Source organism: Esox lucius, chromosome 7 (genome assembly GCF_011004845.1).
Source record: "Esox lucius isolate fEsoLuc1 chromosome 7, fEsoLuc1.pri, whole genome shotgun sequence".
NCBI classification, from domain to species: Eukaryota; Metazoa; Chordata; class Actinopteri; order Esociformes; family Esocidae; genus Esox; species Esox lucius.
In genome coordinates, this window is record NC_047575.1 from 2,848,425 (window position 1) to 2,868,848 (window position 20,424).

The 20,424-nt window shown below is 41.6% G+C and overlaps 2 protein-coding genes across 5 annotated transcripts in view; both read left to right on the plus strand.

Moving 5' to 3' along the window:
• Window positions 1–1,319: 1,319 nt before the first annotated feature.
• gig2o (grass carp reovirus (GCRV)-induced gene 2o) lies at window positions 1,320–2,424 on the plus strand. Its single transcript, XM_010866854.4, has 2 exons — window positions 1,320–1,428; window positions 1,563–2,424. Exon 2 carries the CDS (start codon window positions 1,586–1,588, stop codon window positions 2,225–2,227), a length of 642 nt encoding a protein of 213 aa, XP_010865156.1. The 5' UTR covers window positions 1,320–1,428; window positions 1,563–1,585; the 3' UTR covers window positions 2,228–2,424.
• A 146-nt stretch (window positions 2,425–2,570) lies between these two features.
• Window positions 2,571–20,424, plus strand: part of LOC105007798 (sorting nexin-19) — a 38,041-nt gene continuing 20,187 nt past the window's right edge. For 2 of the 4 annotated variants that reach the window (XM_034293047.1, XM_020044568.2), the window contains exons 1-10: window positions 2,571–3,128; window positions 3,280–4,674; window positions 5,047–5,271; window positions 7,891–8,029; window positions 8,222–8,322; window positions 8,557–8,676; window positions 8,996–9,102; window positions 9,273–9,369; window positions 9,714–9,879; window positions 11,272–11,395. In XM_034293047.1, coding sequence (XP_034148938.1) covers window positions 3,292–4,674; window positions 5,047–5,271; window positions 7,891–8,029; window positions 8,222–8,322; window positions 8,557–8,676; window positions 8,996–9,102; window positions 9,273–9,369; window positions 9,714–9,879; window positions 11,272–11,395 — 2,462 coding nt within the window. In that variant the 5' untranslated portion in view covers window positions 2,571–3,128; window positions 3,280–3,291. The remainder of the gene's footprint in view (window positions 3,129–3,279; window positions 4,675–5,046; window positions 5,272–7,890; window positions 8,030–8,221; window positions 8,323–8,556; window positions 8,677–8,995; window positions 9,103–9,272; window positions 9,370–9,713; window positions 9,880–11,271; window positions 11,396–20,424) is intronic. The other 2 variants (XM_034293045.1, XM_034293046.1) reach the window with 2 other exon arrangements.

Genomic DNA, 20,424 nt, shown 5'->3' on the forward strand with positions numbered 1-20,424 from the left:
GGTGAAGAGTCCATCCTTTCTCAAGGAGTGTGGTTCCAGAGCCCAAGCCGTGCGTAGAGGTGATCCCGACTACCTCTAGTTGGAACCTTTCAACCTCAGGCACGATCTCAGGCTCCTTCCCCACCAGCGAGGTGACGTTCCACGTCCCTAGAGCTAGTTTCCATGTCCAGGGATCGGGTTGTCTAGGCCCCCGCCTTCGACTGCCGGCCAATCCTTTCTGCCCCACGTCGCTCCTTTGGGCTGAACCGGCCAGGCCCCATGGGGAAAGGCACCGCCACCAGGCGCTCGCGTACGAGCCCCAACCCCGGGCCTGGCACCAGGGTGGGGCCCCGGCTGCGCCATACCGGGCGACGTCACGGACCTCAACATTTTTCTCATTAAGGGGTTTTGAACCGCTCTTAGTCTGACCCTTCGCCTGTTTGCCTTGGGAGACCCTACCAGGGGCATATAGCCCCAGACAAAATAGCTCCTAGGGTCACTCGGGTACTTAAAACCCTCCACCAAGTTAAGGTGGCAGTTCATGGATGGGATTATTTTTTTTTATAGCCCAATATATATTTCATATGCATTGAGATACATTGTGGCCAATGGGGTGGGCGGAGTAAAACACCAGCAACAATTGCAAATACACAGTGCCCCTTGATTTCTTTGCATATAATCACTGTATTGAGTCTCTTGAACATTTCCTACAATACATTCACTGCGGCATATAGAACAGTTTTTTTTTAAATAGAGCAATATGTATTTCATATCCATTGAGTTGCATGGGATGGGTGGAGTAAAATGCCAGCAACAATTGCAAATACACAGTGCTCCTTGATTCTTTTGCACATAAACACTCTATATAGTATCCTAAACATTTCCTACAATACATTCACTGCGGCATATAGAATAGTTTTTTCTGTATGAGTCAATATGTATTTCATATCCATTAAGTTGCATTTTGGAAAAAGAGGGTGTGGAAATATTGTGTTGCTAGATGTAGCACACCGTTCCCCATTATTAGACAGGTTTGTCTTACTCTACACATTCTCCTGGACATTTCCTACACTGCTTTCTCTGTGGAATATTCAATAGTTTATGAGCTATGAGGCAATATGTATTCCATATTCTGAGATTGGCATTGTCTGAATTTTACCCTTGGAACGTGTTTTAACACCCACTTTTTATCAAAATTACTCTTAAATATGATCATATTTGAATTGTTGTCAATGTTTTGAGAGGTACATGTTATCAAACAATTAATAAATTCAATTAATCTCAGTTTTTAAGTAATTCGTTGGTCTCTTTTATTTTGAAAGATTCCAGATTTTCGTGACCCGGAAGTGTTTCATTAATGTTGCTCACAAGACGTTAATAACAAGGAATCAAAACTGAAAGCCGAGTTATCCTCAGTAGAACAACCTCGCCTACATACGTCTGCTGTTGGTTTGTACAAGATTTATATTCTATTTAACTTTTTGCTATTTCGAATTGGCTAATGTGTATTTGGATATGATTGTGACAATTGGGATAATAGCCTAAGTTACTTTTGCCCTTCTAAGAGAATGTTATCTTCACAGATGAATACACATTTGCATTGACTATGGAAGAAGTCACTTTTTCTGGTTGGACTGCTGTTGAGGAGAAGAAGCTCCATTCAGGGGAGAAGCCCACAAATGAGAAAGTATACACAATGTACCACGGCACGAACCTCAAGAATGCCCAGGATATAATCACCAATGGGTTTAAGCGCTCCAGTGATGGATTGTTAGGACCCGGGATCTACGTGAGCCGTAATATCGAAAAGGCAAAATGTTATCCGCTAACTGCTGACAAAAAGGACAAAATAGTATTCAAGTTAAAGGTGCGAGTTGGCAAGGTGAAGAAGATCGATACTGATAACCATCCTTTACAGAAGTCATGGCACCAGAATGGTTATGATAGTTGCTGGGTCCCGCCAAAATGTGGCATGAACGCTATTAAGTCTGGTCGTGAAGAAGACTGTGTCTGGGATCCCACTCGTATTGTAGTGGTGGATGTGGCCTGTTGTATGGACGACAAAACGCGCTGGGATATTCGAAAGCAATTACGGAAGATCGCTGGGGCCAAAAACCACTGCGCAAAGGAATGGTGCAGCCTGTGTCAGCAGAACACTGTAGATGTTGGGTCTCACCCTATCCTAAGCTGCTGGACCTGCGCCCAACAGATTTGCCCCTTTCAAAAGAAGCATGTGTGCCACAAATAACGTACACCAAACGTGTGTTTTTTCTGTCGCCCCATTCGTTTTCGAGCCTTTAGTTCTGATCATTTGAACTCCTTGTCATTATTATAAAATACTCATTGTTTTTATTTTATATGCATACCCATTGTTGCCAAATTCTATTGGGAATTTGCCAGTATGTAGTAAATAATGGTGAAATAAAATGTACTTTCCTGATGTTATCTTCTTGTAGTAGCCTTTTCTTTTGCATGTAATATAGATTATATGGTATGCTAAATATTTTATCTACTTTGTCCACTACGTTTACTAAGGCTGCAGTATAGCCTCAGTCGAGTTATATTTGTAATATTTGTTAGGGAGACAAGCTTTTATTCAGTCAGTGGAGTCCCACGAATCATTTTCAGATGACCAAGCCAACTGACAGATTTCAACTTAATCGTCATGGTTTAGTGAAAAGCGTACCATCGCGACTGTAGGTGGCGGTCACGTTGTGGACACCTGTTGAGCTGATAGCAAAGCCGCTCTATTGGAAACAGGAAGTAAGTAAGTGTCATTGCATTATAGAGATTAGAGCCAAATAGCTGAGCCGTATAAGAAGTTATAAGATTTTACCACGTTTTCGGTGTGTGCTTGTATTTCCGATATTTTTTTGAGTTTTTTTAATGTACTGATTTTGACTATATATATGAACCAAAACACTTTTGGATTTTAATTCGTTTGATTTTAGATTTTTTTTTTTAGGTGAGCCCTGTTTTCTGCATTGTTTGGCACGAGGGAGCTGTCCTTCAGCACCACGAAGTTTGCCCTGACCATCGGAGAGCAGCTGGAGTTAATTGCTTGCTAATGTCGCTTGTAACTGCATTATTTTGAATTCAATTCCCACAGACGGTCAATACTAAAACGTTGAAAATATGCAATCTCTACTGTAAGCAACCCTGTTTAAGAGTGTGAGAAATTACTTAGATATCACCAATTTCTGCATAATATTTACCATATCCTATACAGTATGTCCTCATATTTGTTCTGAAGATATTTACTGGAACAAATAATACATTTCTTATTATATTTAAATTCAGGTTTCAGCACTAATGGGAATGCCTCCACAAGACGGTCATGGTCCTAACCCTAACTCCTGGACCTTCTCGGAGCTACTAGGCCAAAGGAGGCTAGTGGTATTCGGGGTGCTCCTTACATGGATAGTCCTTTTCCACCTCCTAGTGAATGTGTGGCTCCTCTGCCTCTTCACCAGCCTACTGGTGGTGCTGGGTGGCTGGCTCGGGTCCCGTGCCGCCCTGGATGCCAACAGCCTGCTGCACCTGGAGCACTTCGTACCCTTGGGTCAACCCCAGTCTTCTCTCCCTTCCCCAGAGAGTGAGAGGAGGCTGGACTATGAGATCCACAGCGCAGTGCAGAAAGCTGTCCGAGACTTTGTGTCATCATGGTACCGCGACATGCTGTCCGAGGAGGAAGAGAGGGAGGGGCCGGGGGAGTTTGAGCACATCATGCAGGATGCCATGTTGGATTCTGTGATGGAGCTCAAGGAGAGGGCTCGGTGTGTGGACAGGAGAGCGCTGGTCCAGAGAGCCCTGGAGTTGTGCGGCTGCCACCTGCAGAGCTACATGACGGCCAGGGAGATGATGAAGCAGACGGAGGCATGGCCGGGGCTGCAGTGCAGTGACAGCTCCGGCGGACCCAGTCTGTGGGGTCTGTACAGCCAATCGGACACCCCCCACCCAGCCCTAGCAAGTCCAGCCACAGAGCTCAGCTACACCCGAGCTGTAGTGGACCTCCTGATGCAAGTCCTGGTCCCTTTCCCTCACCTGGAGACCAGAACTGGGAGATACATGGTAGGGGAGCTGATCTCCTGTAATGTCCTTCTCCCACTAGTCAGTCGTGTGTCCGACCCAGATTGGCTCAACCTCACCATTGTGGACCTGTTCACCAAATCCAAAGAGCCACCAGATGAGACCCTGGACGAGCAACCGGAACATTTAGCTCAGCTGCCTAGGAGTCAGACCCAGCAAGAGCTCTGGACCTGTTCTTCTTCCCAGCCTCAGAATCAGAGAGATCTGTCTGGCAACAGCCCTGGTCCTCCTGATCCGGCTGCTCCAGCCTCACCAGATTCCACAGAGTCTTGCCATACAGCATTGCCAGATCTGAAGGAGGAAATGCGGCCAATCCTGCCGATACCCTGCATTCGTCCGTCAGTTCGGGTAAACAGTTTTCCTGTGTCTATGGATCTGCTGAGGTCCTGCAGTGGTGGCAGCCGCCTGTATCAGGGTGCAGACTCTGACCTGGAATCCCTGTCGTCAGAATCCAATCAGCTCTCAGTGGAGTCCCTGGACCAGCTAGATTCTGAGGAGGAACAGACAGACAGCTTCTGTGACTGTGCCTCTCCGACTAACTTCTGCAGTGTGTTTGAAGATGAGCCGTCTGGTTGCTTTGGTAACCTGAAGATCCTGGGACCCAAGGTGTCTGTTTTATTATTATTATTATTATATACATATTTTTTCATTTCATGGTATTTAAGGATTCCTGCATATGTGTGACTCTGGTCACATGATCACCTCACTGAAAATTGATCTCCCCTTTTTTGAAAGGGACCCCATCACAAACCCAGTTAAAATGAGATTCAGGCATGCACAAAGTCATAAGGAGGGAGGTAGATCTGCTCCATTTGTTACAATTGACTAGAATCAGTTGTCTTTTTTATTTTGTGTTCTGAATAATTGTGACGAGACTGGGTCATTTAAAACTGTTATAAAAATAAAATTATTCAACGCATGGATGTGGAATAAATAGCAGGTTCAAATGTTTATGAATTCCTCTCCTAAAATCTGAAGGGGCAGGTGTCTGAGCAGCCTCACTGGCCTGTGGGCATGGAGGAGGAGCTGCACCCCCGCCGGCCTGCCCCTCCAGGGGGGCTGTGCCTGACCACCTTCAGCTTCGAACCCCTCGTCAGCCCTGACGGGCCTGTCCTAATCCAGAACCTGAGAATTACTGGGGCTGTCACAGCAAAAGAGCACCGCAGCACCGGCTCACAGCCCTATACTTTATACACAGTAAAGGTAAGACACACCTCTATACGATTTACATCTTTAAGGTAAGACACCCCAATACGAAATACATCACAAAGGAAACACAAACCCCTATACTATACAGTGGGGAGAACAAGTATTTAATACACTGCCGATTTGATAGGTTTTCCCACTTACAAAGCATGTAGAAGTCTGTAATTTTTATTATAGGTACTCTTCAACTGTGAGTGACGGAATCTAAAACAAAAATCCAGAAAATCACATTGTATGATTTTAAGTAATTCATTTGCATTTTATTGCATGACATAAGTATTTGATACATCAGAAAAGCAGAACTTAATATTTGGTACAGAAACCTTTGTTTGCAATTTCAGAGATCATATGTTTCCTGTAGTTCTTTGAACACACTGCCGCAGGGATCTCATCCATATAGACCTTCTCCAGATCCTTCAGGTTTCAGGGCTGTCGCTGGGCAATACGGACTTTCAGCTCCCTCCAAAGATGTTCTATTGGGTTCAGGTCTGGAGATTGGCTAGGCCACTCCAGGATCTAGAGATGTTTCTTAAGAAACCACTCCTTAGTTGCCCTGGCTGTGTGTTTCAGGTCGTTGTCATGCTGGAAGACCCAGCCACGACCCATCTTCAATGCTCTTACTGAGGGAAGGAGGTTGTTGGCCAAGATTTCGCGATACATGGCCCCACCATCCTTCCCTCAATACGGTGCAGTCATCCTGTTCCCTTTGCAGAAAAGCATCCCCATAGATTGATGTTTCCACCTCCATGTTTCATGGTTGGGATGGTGTTCTTGGAGTTGTACTCATCCTTCTTCTTCCTCCAAACACGGTGAGTGGAGTTTAGACCAAAAAGCTCTATTTTTGTCTCATCAGACCACATGACATTCTCCCATTCCTCCTCTGGATCATCCAGATGGTCACTGGCAAACTTCAGACGGGCCTGGACATGCGCTGGCTTGAGCAGGGGGACCTTGCGTGCGCTGCAGGATTTTAATCCATGACGGCGTAGTGTGTTACTAATGGTTTTCTTTGAGACTGTGGTCCCAGCTCTCTTCAGGTCATTGACCAGGTCCTGCCGTGTTGTTCTGGGCTGATCCCTCACCTTCCTCATGATCATTAATGACCCACAAGGTGAGATCTTGCATGGAGCCCCAGACCGTCATCTTGAACTTCTTCCATTTTCTAATAATTGCTCCAACAGTTGTTGCCTTCTCACTAAGCTTCTTGCCTATTGTCCTGTAGCCCATCCCAGCCTTTTGCAGGTCTACAATTTTATCCCTGATGTCCTTAGACAGCTCTCTAGTCTTGGCTATTGTGGAGAGGTTGGATTCTGTTTGATTGAGTGTGTGGACAGGTGTTTTTTATACAGGTAACAAGTTCAGGACTGTGAGAGCCGGTATTCTTACTGGTTGGTAGGTGATCAAATACTTATGTCATGCAATAAATTGCAAATTAATTATTTAAAAATCATTTTCAGGATTTTTGTTTTAGATTCCGTCTCTCACAGTTGAAGTGATATGATAAAAATTACAGGCTTCTACATGCTTTGTAAGTAGGAAAAACTTCCAATTTTGCAGGTTATCAAATACTTGTTCTCCCCACTGTATGTATTATACGGTTAAGACACACCTGAGTGTACTCTATACATCATGAAAGGCACACCCCTATAGTACATTATATACATGGATTGCACGTTATGTCACAATACTGTTAATTAATGTTCACCTTTGGACTGTTTTCCAACTTAGAATTATACTCAATGCATCCTCAATAGGATGTACGTATGGAAAAACACAAAAAAACGTTATAGAAGGCAAGTAATTAAGTGCTAAAGCTTTTATCATTTTGATTTCACAAAATGAATATTAGATACAATGTAATGTTAACTACCTAAATATTGAAGGGAGTCTAGCTAACATGAACATCACAAGCAATTCTTAATGAACTTTGCTTGCTAATGACAACATAGCTGACAAAGTACATTTGATAATATGATGACTATTACAAAATATTTTCTATTAGCCTAGTTTACCAGTGTTGTTGTGTTACCCAGCCCCTATAGTGTAATTTAATCTAAACATTAATCAGCCCCTGTTTAAAGTCATTAACCCCCGTTCAACTTCTGGTCATCAATATCTCTGCGGTGTCTATAAAATGTCAGTAACCATGGCAATGACACAACCGCGTGTTGGAGGAAATCATCATACTGTACATACAGTATAATACATCATGAAGGTAAAACACACCCCTTTACTCTATATATCATAATGACACTCCCCTATACTTTATACACGACAAAGGTAAAACACTCCCAATCAGTCCACATATAATAACTGTAAGAGGCACCCCTAAACTCGTATCTACTTCATAAAAGATACACTACTGTATACATCAGAGGTAAGACAACCTTTATATGTAATGAATGTTAGACTCATCTCTTTACATCATATAGTAGAGACACAACCCTTCATAGACCAAAGACACGCCAATTGACTCCATAAATCACTATTCACACGTTTGCAATCTGACAAAATGCTAGATAGATCTCTAATTATCTCAAATTTCCATTAAGTAGCTTTATCATTCAGATTTGAACTTTCTTGCCTGTAAAATCTGTAACTGTTTCTGTTCGCCAGTATGAGACTGTGGTTGAATCAGAAACCCAGGGCATTCTGCAGCCTGTAGCCTACCACACGGTGAATAGGCGCTACAGCGAGTTCCTTCGCCTGCAGACACGCCTGGAGGAGAAGCCTGACCTCAAGAAGATAATTAAAAGTAATCCATCCTGAATTTCCATACATGTTTACATCTTTTCTATGTTTATTGGCTGGAGGAGGCTGGATTCAAACCTATGCTGGCAGCGGTACTGGTACATGTTTTCCGGGACCAGCCCAGACCGTAAAGCAGGCCAAGGCCACTATCAATATTTTACTTTAAATAAAAGCTGTTGTACATTTTCCTTTTCAGATGTTAAGGGACCCAAGAAGACTTTCCCTGATCTTCCATTTGGAAACCTCGATATTGACAAGGTGGAAGTTCGAAAAGGACAGCTGGATGCCTTTCTTAAAGTAGGCATTGTGTTGGTTCCTAGCAAGATAGAGAACGTCCTATTGTACATTCACAGTGAACTGCAGCTGTTGCATAGTGATCATACGGTGGCAGGGAGCCTTGTGTTTATCGATACCCTGAGCAGACAGGATGAAAATGTAAAGGAGAATGTGTTCTCAGTCAATTTACTTAAAGAAAAAATTTATTAGGCTGCTGTACACCTGTCCTTAGTCATTCCATTTGCTTTCTTCCAGCAACTGTGCATGATTCCTGAAACGGTCAACAGCAATGAGTTGCAGGAGTTTTTGGCACTCAACACAGATGCTGGCACAGCCTTCGAAAAGAAACCATTTGTTAAGTCAAGGATTGATAAGGTGAAATTGTCACAATAGTTCTTAACGATGCACAGTGAACTCATGCTAAAAAAAAAAAAATTCATGTTAAGTGAGAGACCAAGATCATGAAAGATCTGGTTTCTGGTGAGAGAATGGTGTTTTTGTTGTTGTCTGAGAACGTGGGGTGTATTCATTCAGCCACACCAAACTTTGTACTTGTGAAATGTTTTATCAAACCGAATATCTATTGGAATAAATTAAACTAACCCTCCCCCATTTTGTCAAACAAAACAGGATGGAACCTAAATGTTTTTTTCAGTAGAATCCCCATATGTTCCTAATTATTTGTCTGTTGTAGATAATGGCAAATGCTGTAGGCACTCTGAAAACGGCGTTCCCTCGCACTGAGGATGACCTTGATGGTGAACCTGCTGATGGGAGGAATGCCCCAGAAGGAAGGAAGAGGTGGGACTCCCTGTCTTTGTCTCACTGCCCATGTCTCTTTGTCTTTCACAACTATTTTTGGCCTAGTGAAAGTTTTGCAATATCAAGTCTGTCTAAAAACCATACATTATGACTTTCGTGTCATGACAAATTGTTTTTACAATGGTTTGACCGTTGTTTTTTGGTGTCAGGTCTGTCCGGGCGAGGTTCTCCAGCAAAGTTGCCCCTACACTGAACATTCCTGAAATCCAGCCAAAAGTCATATATTGCTTTAAAGAAGGGTGCACTGTAAGTTAGACTCAAATGTTTCATATTGTTTCCATTTGAAGAAAATGCGCAAGACACAAAAATGTCTTGCAATGAAATACATTAGAATATTTTAACATTAACAAACATGGAGTTTTATAATTGATTTGTTTGGTCCTAGAGTCATCAAATGTTTGGAGTAAATTGAAGGAAGTTACTGCTATCAAAACAAGAGGAGATAAATGGGGTTCATTTGATAAAATGATGAAACAAATATGTAACATTTGCCTGAGTATTCATTATTGACGCTTGAAATACTTTTTCTTTTATCTCCTCACTAAATGAATTATCCCAATCTGCCTGTGTGTCCTGATTTCTTTGGCCAGGTGTTCCAGGGCCTGTCTCTGTCTGGTCTTGAGGACTTTATAAAGGATCAGGAGGCATTGCTCTATGCTCCCCAGGAAAGAGAAGCTGACAGGAGGAGGTTTAGTGTTTTGCCTGGAAAAGACCGAAAGGAAGTTGGGTGTCGGAATAGAAAACCAAGAGGGGCAGGTTTGTCTAATGCCTAAACAGGCTTTTAATATCAACCCCATGACTTCACAATGGACACACAAACAGGATACCTATGGAATGTCTCAGTGCAATAACAATTTTAATCTTTCTATAAGATTAAGGGATCTATTCCTGCTAAGTAATGAGCAAAAAGGAGCTGTAACCTTGCTCAGCCACTGGATGGCAGTATCATGCCACAGTTTTAGAAAGCAGTGTTTACCATCTTCAGTGCAGTCCATCAGTATTTGAACAGAGAAACATGTTTTTGGGTTTTGGCTCCTTAATCCCGCACAGTGGATATGAAATGCAACAGTGACTAAGAGGTTAAACTGCAGACTTTCTGCATAACATCCATTAACTGTGAACCATGTAATAATTACAGAACTGTATATACATTGTCCTTCCATTTAGAGGGCCGAAAGTAATTGGTCAAATTGATATGACCTTAAAAATACAAATTTAGTGGTTGGTTGCAGATGCTATATATCTTCCCTGGTGATGCTTAGCCAGGCCTGTTCTGCAGCCATCCTTAGTTCCTGTTTGTTTTGGAGCATTCTTTTTTATCTTCAGTCTTGTCTACAGCAACTGAAACGCATGCTCAATTGTATTTTGGTCAGGTGATTGACTTAGCCAATTAAGAAATGTCCACATTTCTGGCCCTGAAAAACTCCTTGGTTAATGTAATGGGGCATTCTTTAGCAATACTTGTTTTTTAGTAAAAACCTTTTTGAGGTTCAGATGGTGAATTCTTCTAGGAATGATAGTATCTGGCATATCTACTGTCAGACAGTTGTAGTTATATTTCTTCATTATTATGAACATTCTGTGTTTATCCACTGTAAAGGTCTTCATTGGTCTACCAGGTAATTTGCAGTGATTTGGTTATTTCTCTGATCCATTTTTTCTGATTTATCTTAATCATGATGGCCAGCTTGACTTGTATTTAAATTTCTGTCCTTGTGTTGTCAGACATCAGCATATCACTTCAAATGCAAATACTAAGCCTAAAATCAAGACTAGACATTGACAGCTCTCTTGTGCATGCTGTAATGATGCAAACAGACATACCTTGTTAATTAGAGACAGCTGTGAAGACAATTGTCCAAAATGGTTTTGCTCCCCTTGGGGGACTATTTACACAATATGGTGTTATTTGTAAATTATTTATGAGATATGGATAAAGGAAATACCCTGAAATTAATGCTGACAGTCTGTACTTTAACCCTATCATCACTGGATAATTTAGAGTACAGAGCGAACAATCTCTGCCTGTTGATCTTTAAGAACTGCGACACAGTATTTTTACTAACATGGAAAAATGGCATATCTCTTTTGAGCCCGGAAAGTGGGTTTCTTTGTGACAACTTGAGCATGCTTTTGTTTCTGCTGTAGACACGGCAGTGGCAGACGTGGCTCTAAACATCCTGTGTCTGTTGATGAAGGACCAGTGGAGCTGGCTGTGTACCGAGAACATCCAGAAGGCCATCAGACTGCTGTTCGGCACCATCATTGAGAGGTAGCTCACAAACACCATCATCTTAGACTAGAGTTGAAAAAGCTGTCACACCATTCTCTGACTAAAAACTTTAGTTGTATTCTTTATTCTTATCTTTTATATCCCTGAATATGCACTTTTTACTCCTTTCTCCGCTCACAGATAAAGAGACCAATTTAAGTTCTAAATGTCCTGCACATCGTATGGGGTTGACAGGCAGGTAGTTTATTAATTCAGTGTACTTCTCCCCTCTGCGTTGTCTGTCAAAAATCCACTGTATATTGTTCAGAGTTCCGACCTCCTTAGACAGATGTGGGATCTCATAATTCAAATGACCATTTTAATAAGTATTCATTTTGGACATTTTTGAGTGAAACAAAAAAAAAGTTACAATACTTGACCCATATTTTAATTTAGTGGTAATCAGGAGATGAATGGGGATGTTTCCTGTGCTAAGAATCTTGACAGGTCTACACTTTATATTTCTTTCAGTAACTGAACATTGAGACTTTTTTCTCTCTGTGTTTCTGGGAATGGTTTGCTGAGGTATTGCAAGGCAGTTCCGCCACTTTTTAAGGTCATTCTGTCACTGTAATTGTACACAACGAAAACTTTTAATTCAGACATTTTTAAAATGGTGGTTTTTATATGCTGCAATTTGTGGCGTAAAGGAGAACAAGAACATACCCTTTTTGGCACTTTTAACCCTACTCTGTGAGGTCACAGAGAAGCCCTTTCAGAGATAATAGAGATGCTCTTTGTGCATACAGGTGACACATACAGGTTAAAATAAAAACCAATAAAGAGCCAATTCTACAATTTTTACTATACTTTAAGGACCAGAAGACTGCAGGGAATGTTAATGTTTCAAATATGTCATTCCCAAAATTGTTAGAAGTCCCTGAGATGTTTTCTATTGAAACTTTCTTGCTGGTCTGTCCATCAGTTTGCATTGTAGTCTCCTCATACTTCATTTATATCCCCCTTACCCTAAACCTGCTCATTTTCCATGTGGACTAGCTAATACTATTCCGGTCTCGTTCGGTAATGGGAAGTGAGGAGGAGACCGTTTAAAACGAATATTGTCTTGTAAACGTTGGAGGCAGGATTCTACACAGTGCCCCTTTAATAGGACATTGGGACGTCACAAGCTGCCAGAACAGCTTCAATGTGCCTTGGCATAGATTTTAAAAGTCTCTGGAACTCCAATGGAGGAATACTACACCATTCTTCCACAAGCAATTCTAAAGTCTGGTGTTTTGTTGATGCTAGTGGAAAACACTGTATCAAGTGCCACTCAAGAAGGCTAAGTGATGAATTGGATCTGGTGACTTAGACAGACAGCCATAGTTTATCCTGAAAAAGCAGACAGCAAGTTGAGCTGTCTTCATCATTACCAAATGTACTCCTACAAATGACCCCTCTTTTAAATTTAAGGCCAATAATTTTTCTAGCTGTGGTAACCTAGAATGTTTATATAAGATCCTAAGTATGATGGGATGTTAATTTCCTACCTGTGTGCAAGTACCTAACTTTTATATACTATATATCCCTCATTTACTCAAATGGCTTCTTTATATTGGCAGTTACCTTTGGACTGATGCTGGTTTGATGCTTGAGGTTAAACATTTTGGGATCTCATCTTGAAGTAGAAAATGTTGTTTCTATCAATAATGTGTAACTGTCTTTAGCTAAACTCCGAACACTATAGTTCCCTACCTGTAATATGGATGTGGTTTAATGTTTATACAGAGTACCAGTCAGAAGTTTGGACACACCCATACACTTGAATGGGCATGTCCAAAGGTTTGATCGTTACTGTATATATCATTTCACATATTTGAAACAATGGTCTTGGCTTGGACGCATGTCTCTGTTTATTCAGAAGGGATAATTTCCCTCCATAACCTGGCAGTGTTAAATGCTATTATGAAGCTAGAGGGGAAAGAAGTATTTATTGTTGAGCTTACTGTCTCAGTATTCAGGTCTGTTCACTGATCATAAAACATTTGATTTACTGGGACATGATAGTAAATATATAATACAATTATTTTTAGGCCAAAGGTTACAGCATGTATTTGAAATAGGCCCGTTGTAATGCATGGTAGAAACCGTTGGATGTCACAAAAGGCACAAGCAGACTTAACTGTGACACAGACCTATTGTCATTGAAAGTCATAAAAAAGGGTATGTATTTCATTTTCGCAAAAACATGTCTGTGTGAAAGACTGCTTTGGGAAGAATGGCTGAATGGCGGTGTAATGTGAGATTTGTCCACTCTGGAGGTTTACTGCCGTCCATGGACTCAGAAGACAGTCAGTTGCTAGCAGCATGTGGTGGAGCTTCGCTAATCCTCTCCAGGTCTCCGCCAACATTTATATTTGTTTGCACGCACAGCAAGAAGGCAATTTTTCACTCAAGCCACACTTGTGATTGATTTTTTGATACCAGCGGCAATTGGAAGGACAGCTCATAGGGGCCCAGGTCTTGGCTGTGCAACTCAGGCACAATTACCTGCATGCATGTTATCAGAAGCCATAAAAACAAAAGCAATGGCATAATAATTGAGGAACAGAAACAACATGCACACTGGTAAATGTGAAAGTTATTTTTCATGACAGAAATGTATGCGTCGTAATATATTTAATACCTCAAAATCAATGGTAGATTTCTTTTAGATGTTTTTAAAATATATTGGGCACCTATATTCTGTATTTGACTTGATCGTGACAGTACAGAAAGATAACGGAATTTAGCTGAAAGAGCTGTTGGCTGCATCAGAATCCCTACTGCAGAACTATACTAGGTTGGTGTCATATCGACCATAGGCTACCATTCAAAATATGGTGTCACTTAGAAATGTACTGTACTTGTTTGTGAAAGAAAATCAAATTTTTTGTCCATTAAAATTACATAAAATTTACCAGAAATACAGTGCATTGTTAATGTTGTAAATGAATATTGTAGCTGGAAATGGCAGATATTTTAGGGAATACCTACATAGGTGTACAGAGGCCCATTATCAGCATCAATCCTCTGTTTCAGTTGCACGTTGTGTTTGCTAATCCATTTTAAAAGGCTAACTGATCATTAGAAAACCCTTTTACAATTGTTTCCACAGCTGAAAACTGTTGTTCTGATTATAGAAGAAATAAAACTGGCCTTCTTTAGACTAGTTGAGTATCTAAAGCATCAGCAATTGTGGGTTTGAGTACAGGCTCAAAATGACCAGAAACAAATAACTTTCTTTGAAAGAACTCGTCAATCTATTCATGTTCTGAGAAATTTCAGAGGAAATCTCACACAACAGCGCATACTACTCACTTTACAGAACAGCGCAAACTGTCCCTAGCCAGACAAGAAAGAGGAGTGGGAGGCCTCAGTGCACAAATGAGCAAGATAACAAATGCGTTCAAATGTCTAGTTCGAGAAACAAACACCTTACAGGTCCTCAACTGGCAGCTTCATTAAATAGTACCTGCAAAACACCAGTCTCTACATCAACAGTAAAGTGGTGACTCCAGGATGCTGGCCTTGCAAAGAAAAAGCCATATCTCAGACTGACCAATTAAAAGAAAAGATTAATATGGGCGAAAGAACACAGACACTGGACAGATAATTAATGGAAAATGGTTTTATGGACACAGAAATCTAAATTTGAGGTGTTCGGATCACAAAGAGGAACATTTGTTAGACGCAGACCAAATAAAAGGAGGCGTGCTTGACACCATCTTTCAAGCATGGTGGTGGCAATGTGATGTTCCAGGGGTGCTTTGGCGGGGGTGAAGTGGGTGATTTGTACAGGGTGAAAGGGATCTTGATGATGGAAGGCTATCACACATTTTGCAACGTTATGCCGTACCCTGTGGACGGTGCTTGATTGGAGTACATTTTCACCTAAACCAATTGACAACTAGAATGCCAAACGTCTGCATGGCTGTAATGCTGCAAAAATAAGATTTTGATAAAAGCAAAGTTTGATGGACGCAATTATTATTTAAATTAAAAATAATGATTTCTTACCTTGTCAATTACTATACGTCCCATTCATTTTGCTATATTTCCTATTCAAACTCATTCCATGTATGTTTTCATGGAAAACTAGGACATTTCTATGTGACCCCAAACTTTTGAATGGTAGTGTATGTAAACATTAGATTGGCGTTCTGGTTTTGGTCATTGTGAATTTCTTTGCATTACAAATGCATGAAGAGATTCCATCGAATAATTTTGAAATATAAAATACTCGACCAATCTCACATGAACCAATACACAGACTGACGACAGTCTGAGAGCAGCGCAGTGTCAGCCAGAGTGCAGAACCCCCTGGGAGCGATGTCATCGGTCTGGCTTGCTGTCTTTTCCCAGAGTTCTGAGCAGAGCAGCAGGAGGCCTACAGGGGCACATTCACATGACTGAGAGGCATCCATCTGTAAAGCTGTGGTTGTGTAGGCTTAGAACCTAAATCCTATTTGAACATTCTATTTTCATGTTCATGACATGGTCGGCTATATTCGTTTTCTGATGGAATAATTATAGAAAATTAGTGTTGTGTTTTAATCAGTCTGGGATATGAGAACCGAACATAACATTAGTTATGACTAGTACATGATCTGAGCTTTAAAAAGCCTTAAGGGTAGCTGAGTTCTGTCTGTAAAATTATGTCTGGGCACGGAGTGTTCTGGATGTGTATTTGTGCAACGCTCAGCATTGCCCGGTGGTTGGTTGCGATTGGATCAGACCAGGTTCAAATGCATGATACATCATTCAAATACTCTCAAGGGTTTTTCGCTAGCCTGTCTGGGCTTGCATGTGGGTGGGGTTTGGATGTTTGTGACATATATATTTGTTCCATGGTGTCCGGCTTGCTCAATCAAGCTAGCTTAAAATAGGGTGGTATTTGAACCCAGGTTTAGTTGTTTGGGATTGGACTGGCTCGGGAGGTGTGCCAGATCTTTTCTGAAGTCATTTATATCTACGCCCACATTGTCAGGGGCTTACGTAATGAACTTTGGCAGAACCGCACCATGGATCTGAGACAAGATTCACACCTGCATCTGATGGCTATCTTGATGGATGGGTCTTATGATGTGAACTGCTACATGTGCATCACCAATTAACAGTCCAATAGGATCATCTGTGACATGATCTTTATCAGTGTCCAAGTATGGACTTGTGGTTATGTCCGATCATGTAATAGTTATTGTCATTGTCTGGTCCTTGTTTACAGAAACAACGTCTATATACAGTGGTATTCAACCCCTCTGACTTTTCTGCATTTGATTTATTACACCATAACATCAAAATTGACTCAATTAGGATTGTTTGTCTCTGCCAAACACAACACAATCTAAGTGAAAAATAAAACCCATTCAATTTGAAGCTCCCCATCAAATTGAATGGGGAGCTTTGGTGAGTAGCAATTTTCAACTCTTTCCCCATTCTCTCAATTAGTTTGAGATCTGGGCTTTGACAAAGCCTCTCCAGGACACTGACCTTTTTTTTTTAAACCACCCCAGTGTGGCTTTGGCTGTGTGTTTGCAGACTTCAGCAGGTTTTCTCCAGGATTTGTCTGTACTTGATTGAATGCATTTTGCCCCTATCATCACAAGCTATCAAGGCCCTGATGCAGAGAAGTATCCCCATAGCATGATGCTGTGATCACCATAATTCACGGGAGGGATGGTGTTCTCAGGATCATATGCAATGTTAGGCTTGCTCCAAAAATTTTGCTTAGTGTTGGGACCTAAAAGCTCTTTTGGACTTATCAGACCTTTAGAATTTTCTTTCACAAGATCTCAGAGTTTTCCAGGTTTTTTCAGCAATGTCTTTCTTTTTGATGCTCTTCCATAATAGCCAGTATTGTGACACACATGGCTATTATTGAAGTATGCACAGTGTTTCCCAGCTTAACTGTGGAAGATAGTAATTCCTTTATAGTTGCCATAGGTCTCTTGGTGGCCTCCCTTACTACTGTTTTGTTGTTTTTTTATTTGTTTGTTTTTGTGTTAATTAGTAAAAAAAATATGATTTACTTTCATTTGTTGTAGCACAATCACGATCACAACCTGTAGCACGATAAAAAGTCCAAAGGGGAGTGAATACTTTAGAGGGCACTATATGACAACACTATATGGAGATCTAGTCTAGAAGTACACTTCTACAAAGTCACAGCTCTGAAATCACACTGATGGCAAGCTTAGAAAACACATGCAACCTCAGAGAGAGATAGGAGGGAACTTGTCCGTTTTGAGGCAAAATGTAAAAAATATTCAAATGCACCTGACAAAGTTCTCTCCTGATAAGCAGTAAGTGTCTGAGGTTCATACAGCTTGGCAAATGTTTTTGAAAATACAATCCGCTTATAAGAATGGCATGCAATGAAGAGACAAAACATTAAGACCCCCTGCGTAATATGCTCTTGTGCTGACCCACCAAGGCATGGACTCTACAAGACCCCTGAACGTGTCCTGTGGTATCTGGCACCAAAACATTAGCATCAGATCCTTCGAGTCCTGTAAGTTACGAGATGGAGCCACTGTGGAGTGGACTTGTTGGTCCAGAACATCCCAGAGATGCTCAATTGGATTGAGATCTCAGGAATTTGGAGGCCAGGGCAACACCTCTTCATCATGTTCCTCAAACTATTCCCAAACAATGTGTGTGCAGTGTGGCAGGGCGCATTATCCTGCTGTACGAGGCCACTGCCATGAGGGATTACCTTTGCCATGAATGAGTGTACCTGGTCTGCAACAAATTAACATCCACATGAATGTGTCAAATTGACATCCACATGAATGCCCGGACTCAGGGTTTCCCAGCAGAATATTGCCCAGAACATCACACTCCCTCCACCGGCATGTCATCTTCCTATAGTGTATCCTGGTGCCATCACTTCCCCAGGTAAATAGCATACATGTATACAGCCGTCCACGTGATGTAAAAGAAAACAGCATTCATTGGACCAGTCAATCTTCTTTCACTCCAAGGTCCACTTCTTACACTCACATGTCCATTGTAAACACTTTCGACAGTGGATGGGTCATCATGGGCACTCTGACCGGTCTGCAGCTATGCAGCCCCATACACAGCAGGGTGCGATGCACTGTGTGTTGTCACACATTCCTCCTGTAACCATCATAAAAATTCTGTCAGTTCAGACCCAACTGGATAACCTTCATTGCCCTCGTGCCTTGATGAGCCTTAGACACCCAACGCTTTACCATCTAATGTACCAAGACCTTGACATGTGCCCTTGTTATGAGATGATCGCCATTATTCACTTCACCTTTGAGTTGACATAACGTTTTGGCTCATCAGTAGGGATTTTCCTGCATATAAAATGCAAAGGTGGCCGCCTACCCAAAATCTTACACTACCTCTGTGTGTCTGTTTGGTAATACATAATTTTGCACTCATAAGCTAAACAGCCTACCAGCGATATACTGCAGTGAATGTGACTGTAGGTGGAAACTATTCATTTTGGCACTGTGGCCAGATGGGTAGGTTTCCCCGACAATTGGATTATTTTGAATGGGCTTGGGCGAGTCAAAAACATAGTTTTGCTGCTCAATGGAAAAAAAAAATCGGGTGGCTCAGACATAATAAAGGGGTAATGGTATGCTCAGTGTGCTAGAAGCATTGTGGAGCCAATGCATTAAATCCAATAAAATGTCTACTAGTCCTGGACAGGCAGAGGAGAACAAAAGAGTGTAAAATCCTACATACAGTGAAGGGAAAAATTATTTGATCCCTTGCTGATTTTGTACGTTTGCCCACTGACAAGAAATTATCAATCTATAATTTTAATGGTAGGTTTATTTGAACAGTGACAGACAGAATAACAACAAATTGTATAGATCGATTGCTCCTTATCTCAGCTTGTTACCTGTATAAAAGACACCAGTCCACAGAAGCAATCAATCAGATTCCAAACTCTCCACCATAGCCAAGACCAAAGAGCTGTCCACAGATGTCAGAGACCAGATTGTAGACCTACACAAGGCTGGAATAGGCTACAAAACCATCACCAAGCAAATCAATTTATAACATTTTTGACATGCGTTTTTCTGGATTTTTTGTTGTTATTCTGTCTCTCACTGTTCAAATAAACCTACTATTAAAATTAGAGACTGATCATTTCTTTCTTAGTGGGCAAACGTACAAAATCAGCAGGGGATCAAATACAATTTTTCCTCACTATATGTAAAAAACAAAAAAACAAAAACAAATATGTAACATGTTAATACTTCGATCAGCCATGACATTTTGACCACATGTATAATATTGTGTAGGTCCTCCTTTTGCCGCCAAAACAGCCCTGACCCACCGAGGCATGGACTCCACTAGACCTCTGAAGGTGTGCTGTGGTATTTGTCACCAAGACGTTAGCAGTTGCCAGGTGGTGCCTCAATGGATCGGACCTGTTTGTCCAGCTCATCTCACAGATGCTTGATTGGATTGAGACCTGGGGAATTTGGAGGCCAAGTCATCACCTTGAACTCATTGTTGTGTTCCTCAAACCATTCCTGAACCATTTTTACTTTCCTGCTGAAAGAGGCAAATGCCATCAGGGAATACCGTTGCCATGAAAGGGTGCACATGGTCTGCAACAATGCTTAGGTAGGTGGTATGTGTCAAAGTAACATCCACATGAATGGCATGACCCAAGGTTTCCCAGCAGAACATTGCCCAAAGCATCACACTGCTTATGCTGGCTTGCCTCCTTCCCACAGTGCATCCTGGTTCCATGTGTTCTCTAGGTATGCAACGCACACGCACCCGGCCATCCATGTGATGTAAAAGGCCACCTTCTTCCATTGCTCCGTAGTCCTGTTCTGATGCTCATGTGCCAATTGTAGACACTTTCGGCAGTGGACAGGGGTCAGCATGGGCTCCCTAACTGCTCTGCAGCTACGCAGCCCCATACGCAGCAAACTGTGATTCACTGTGTGTTCTGACACCTTTCAGTACCAGCATTAACTTTTTCAGCAATTTGATGAGACCACACGGGCCAGCCTTCACTCCCCACATGTATCAATGAGCCTTGG

Coding starts and splice junctions, on each gene's coding strand:
- gig2o (XM_010866854.4), top strand. CDS start 1,586: ATGGAAGAAGTCACTTTTTCTGGTTGGACTGCTGTTGAGGAGAAGAAG.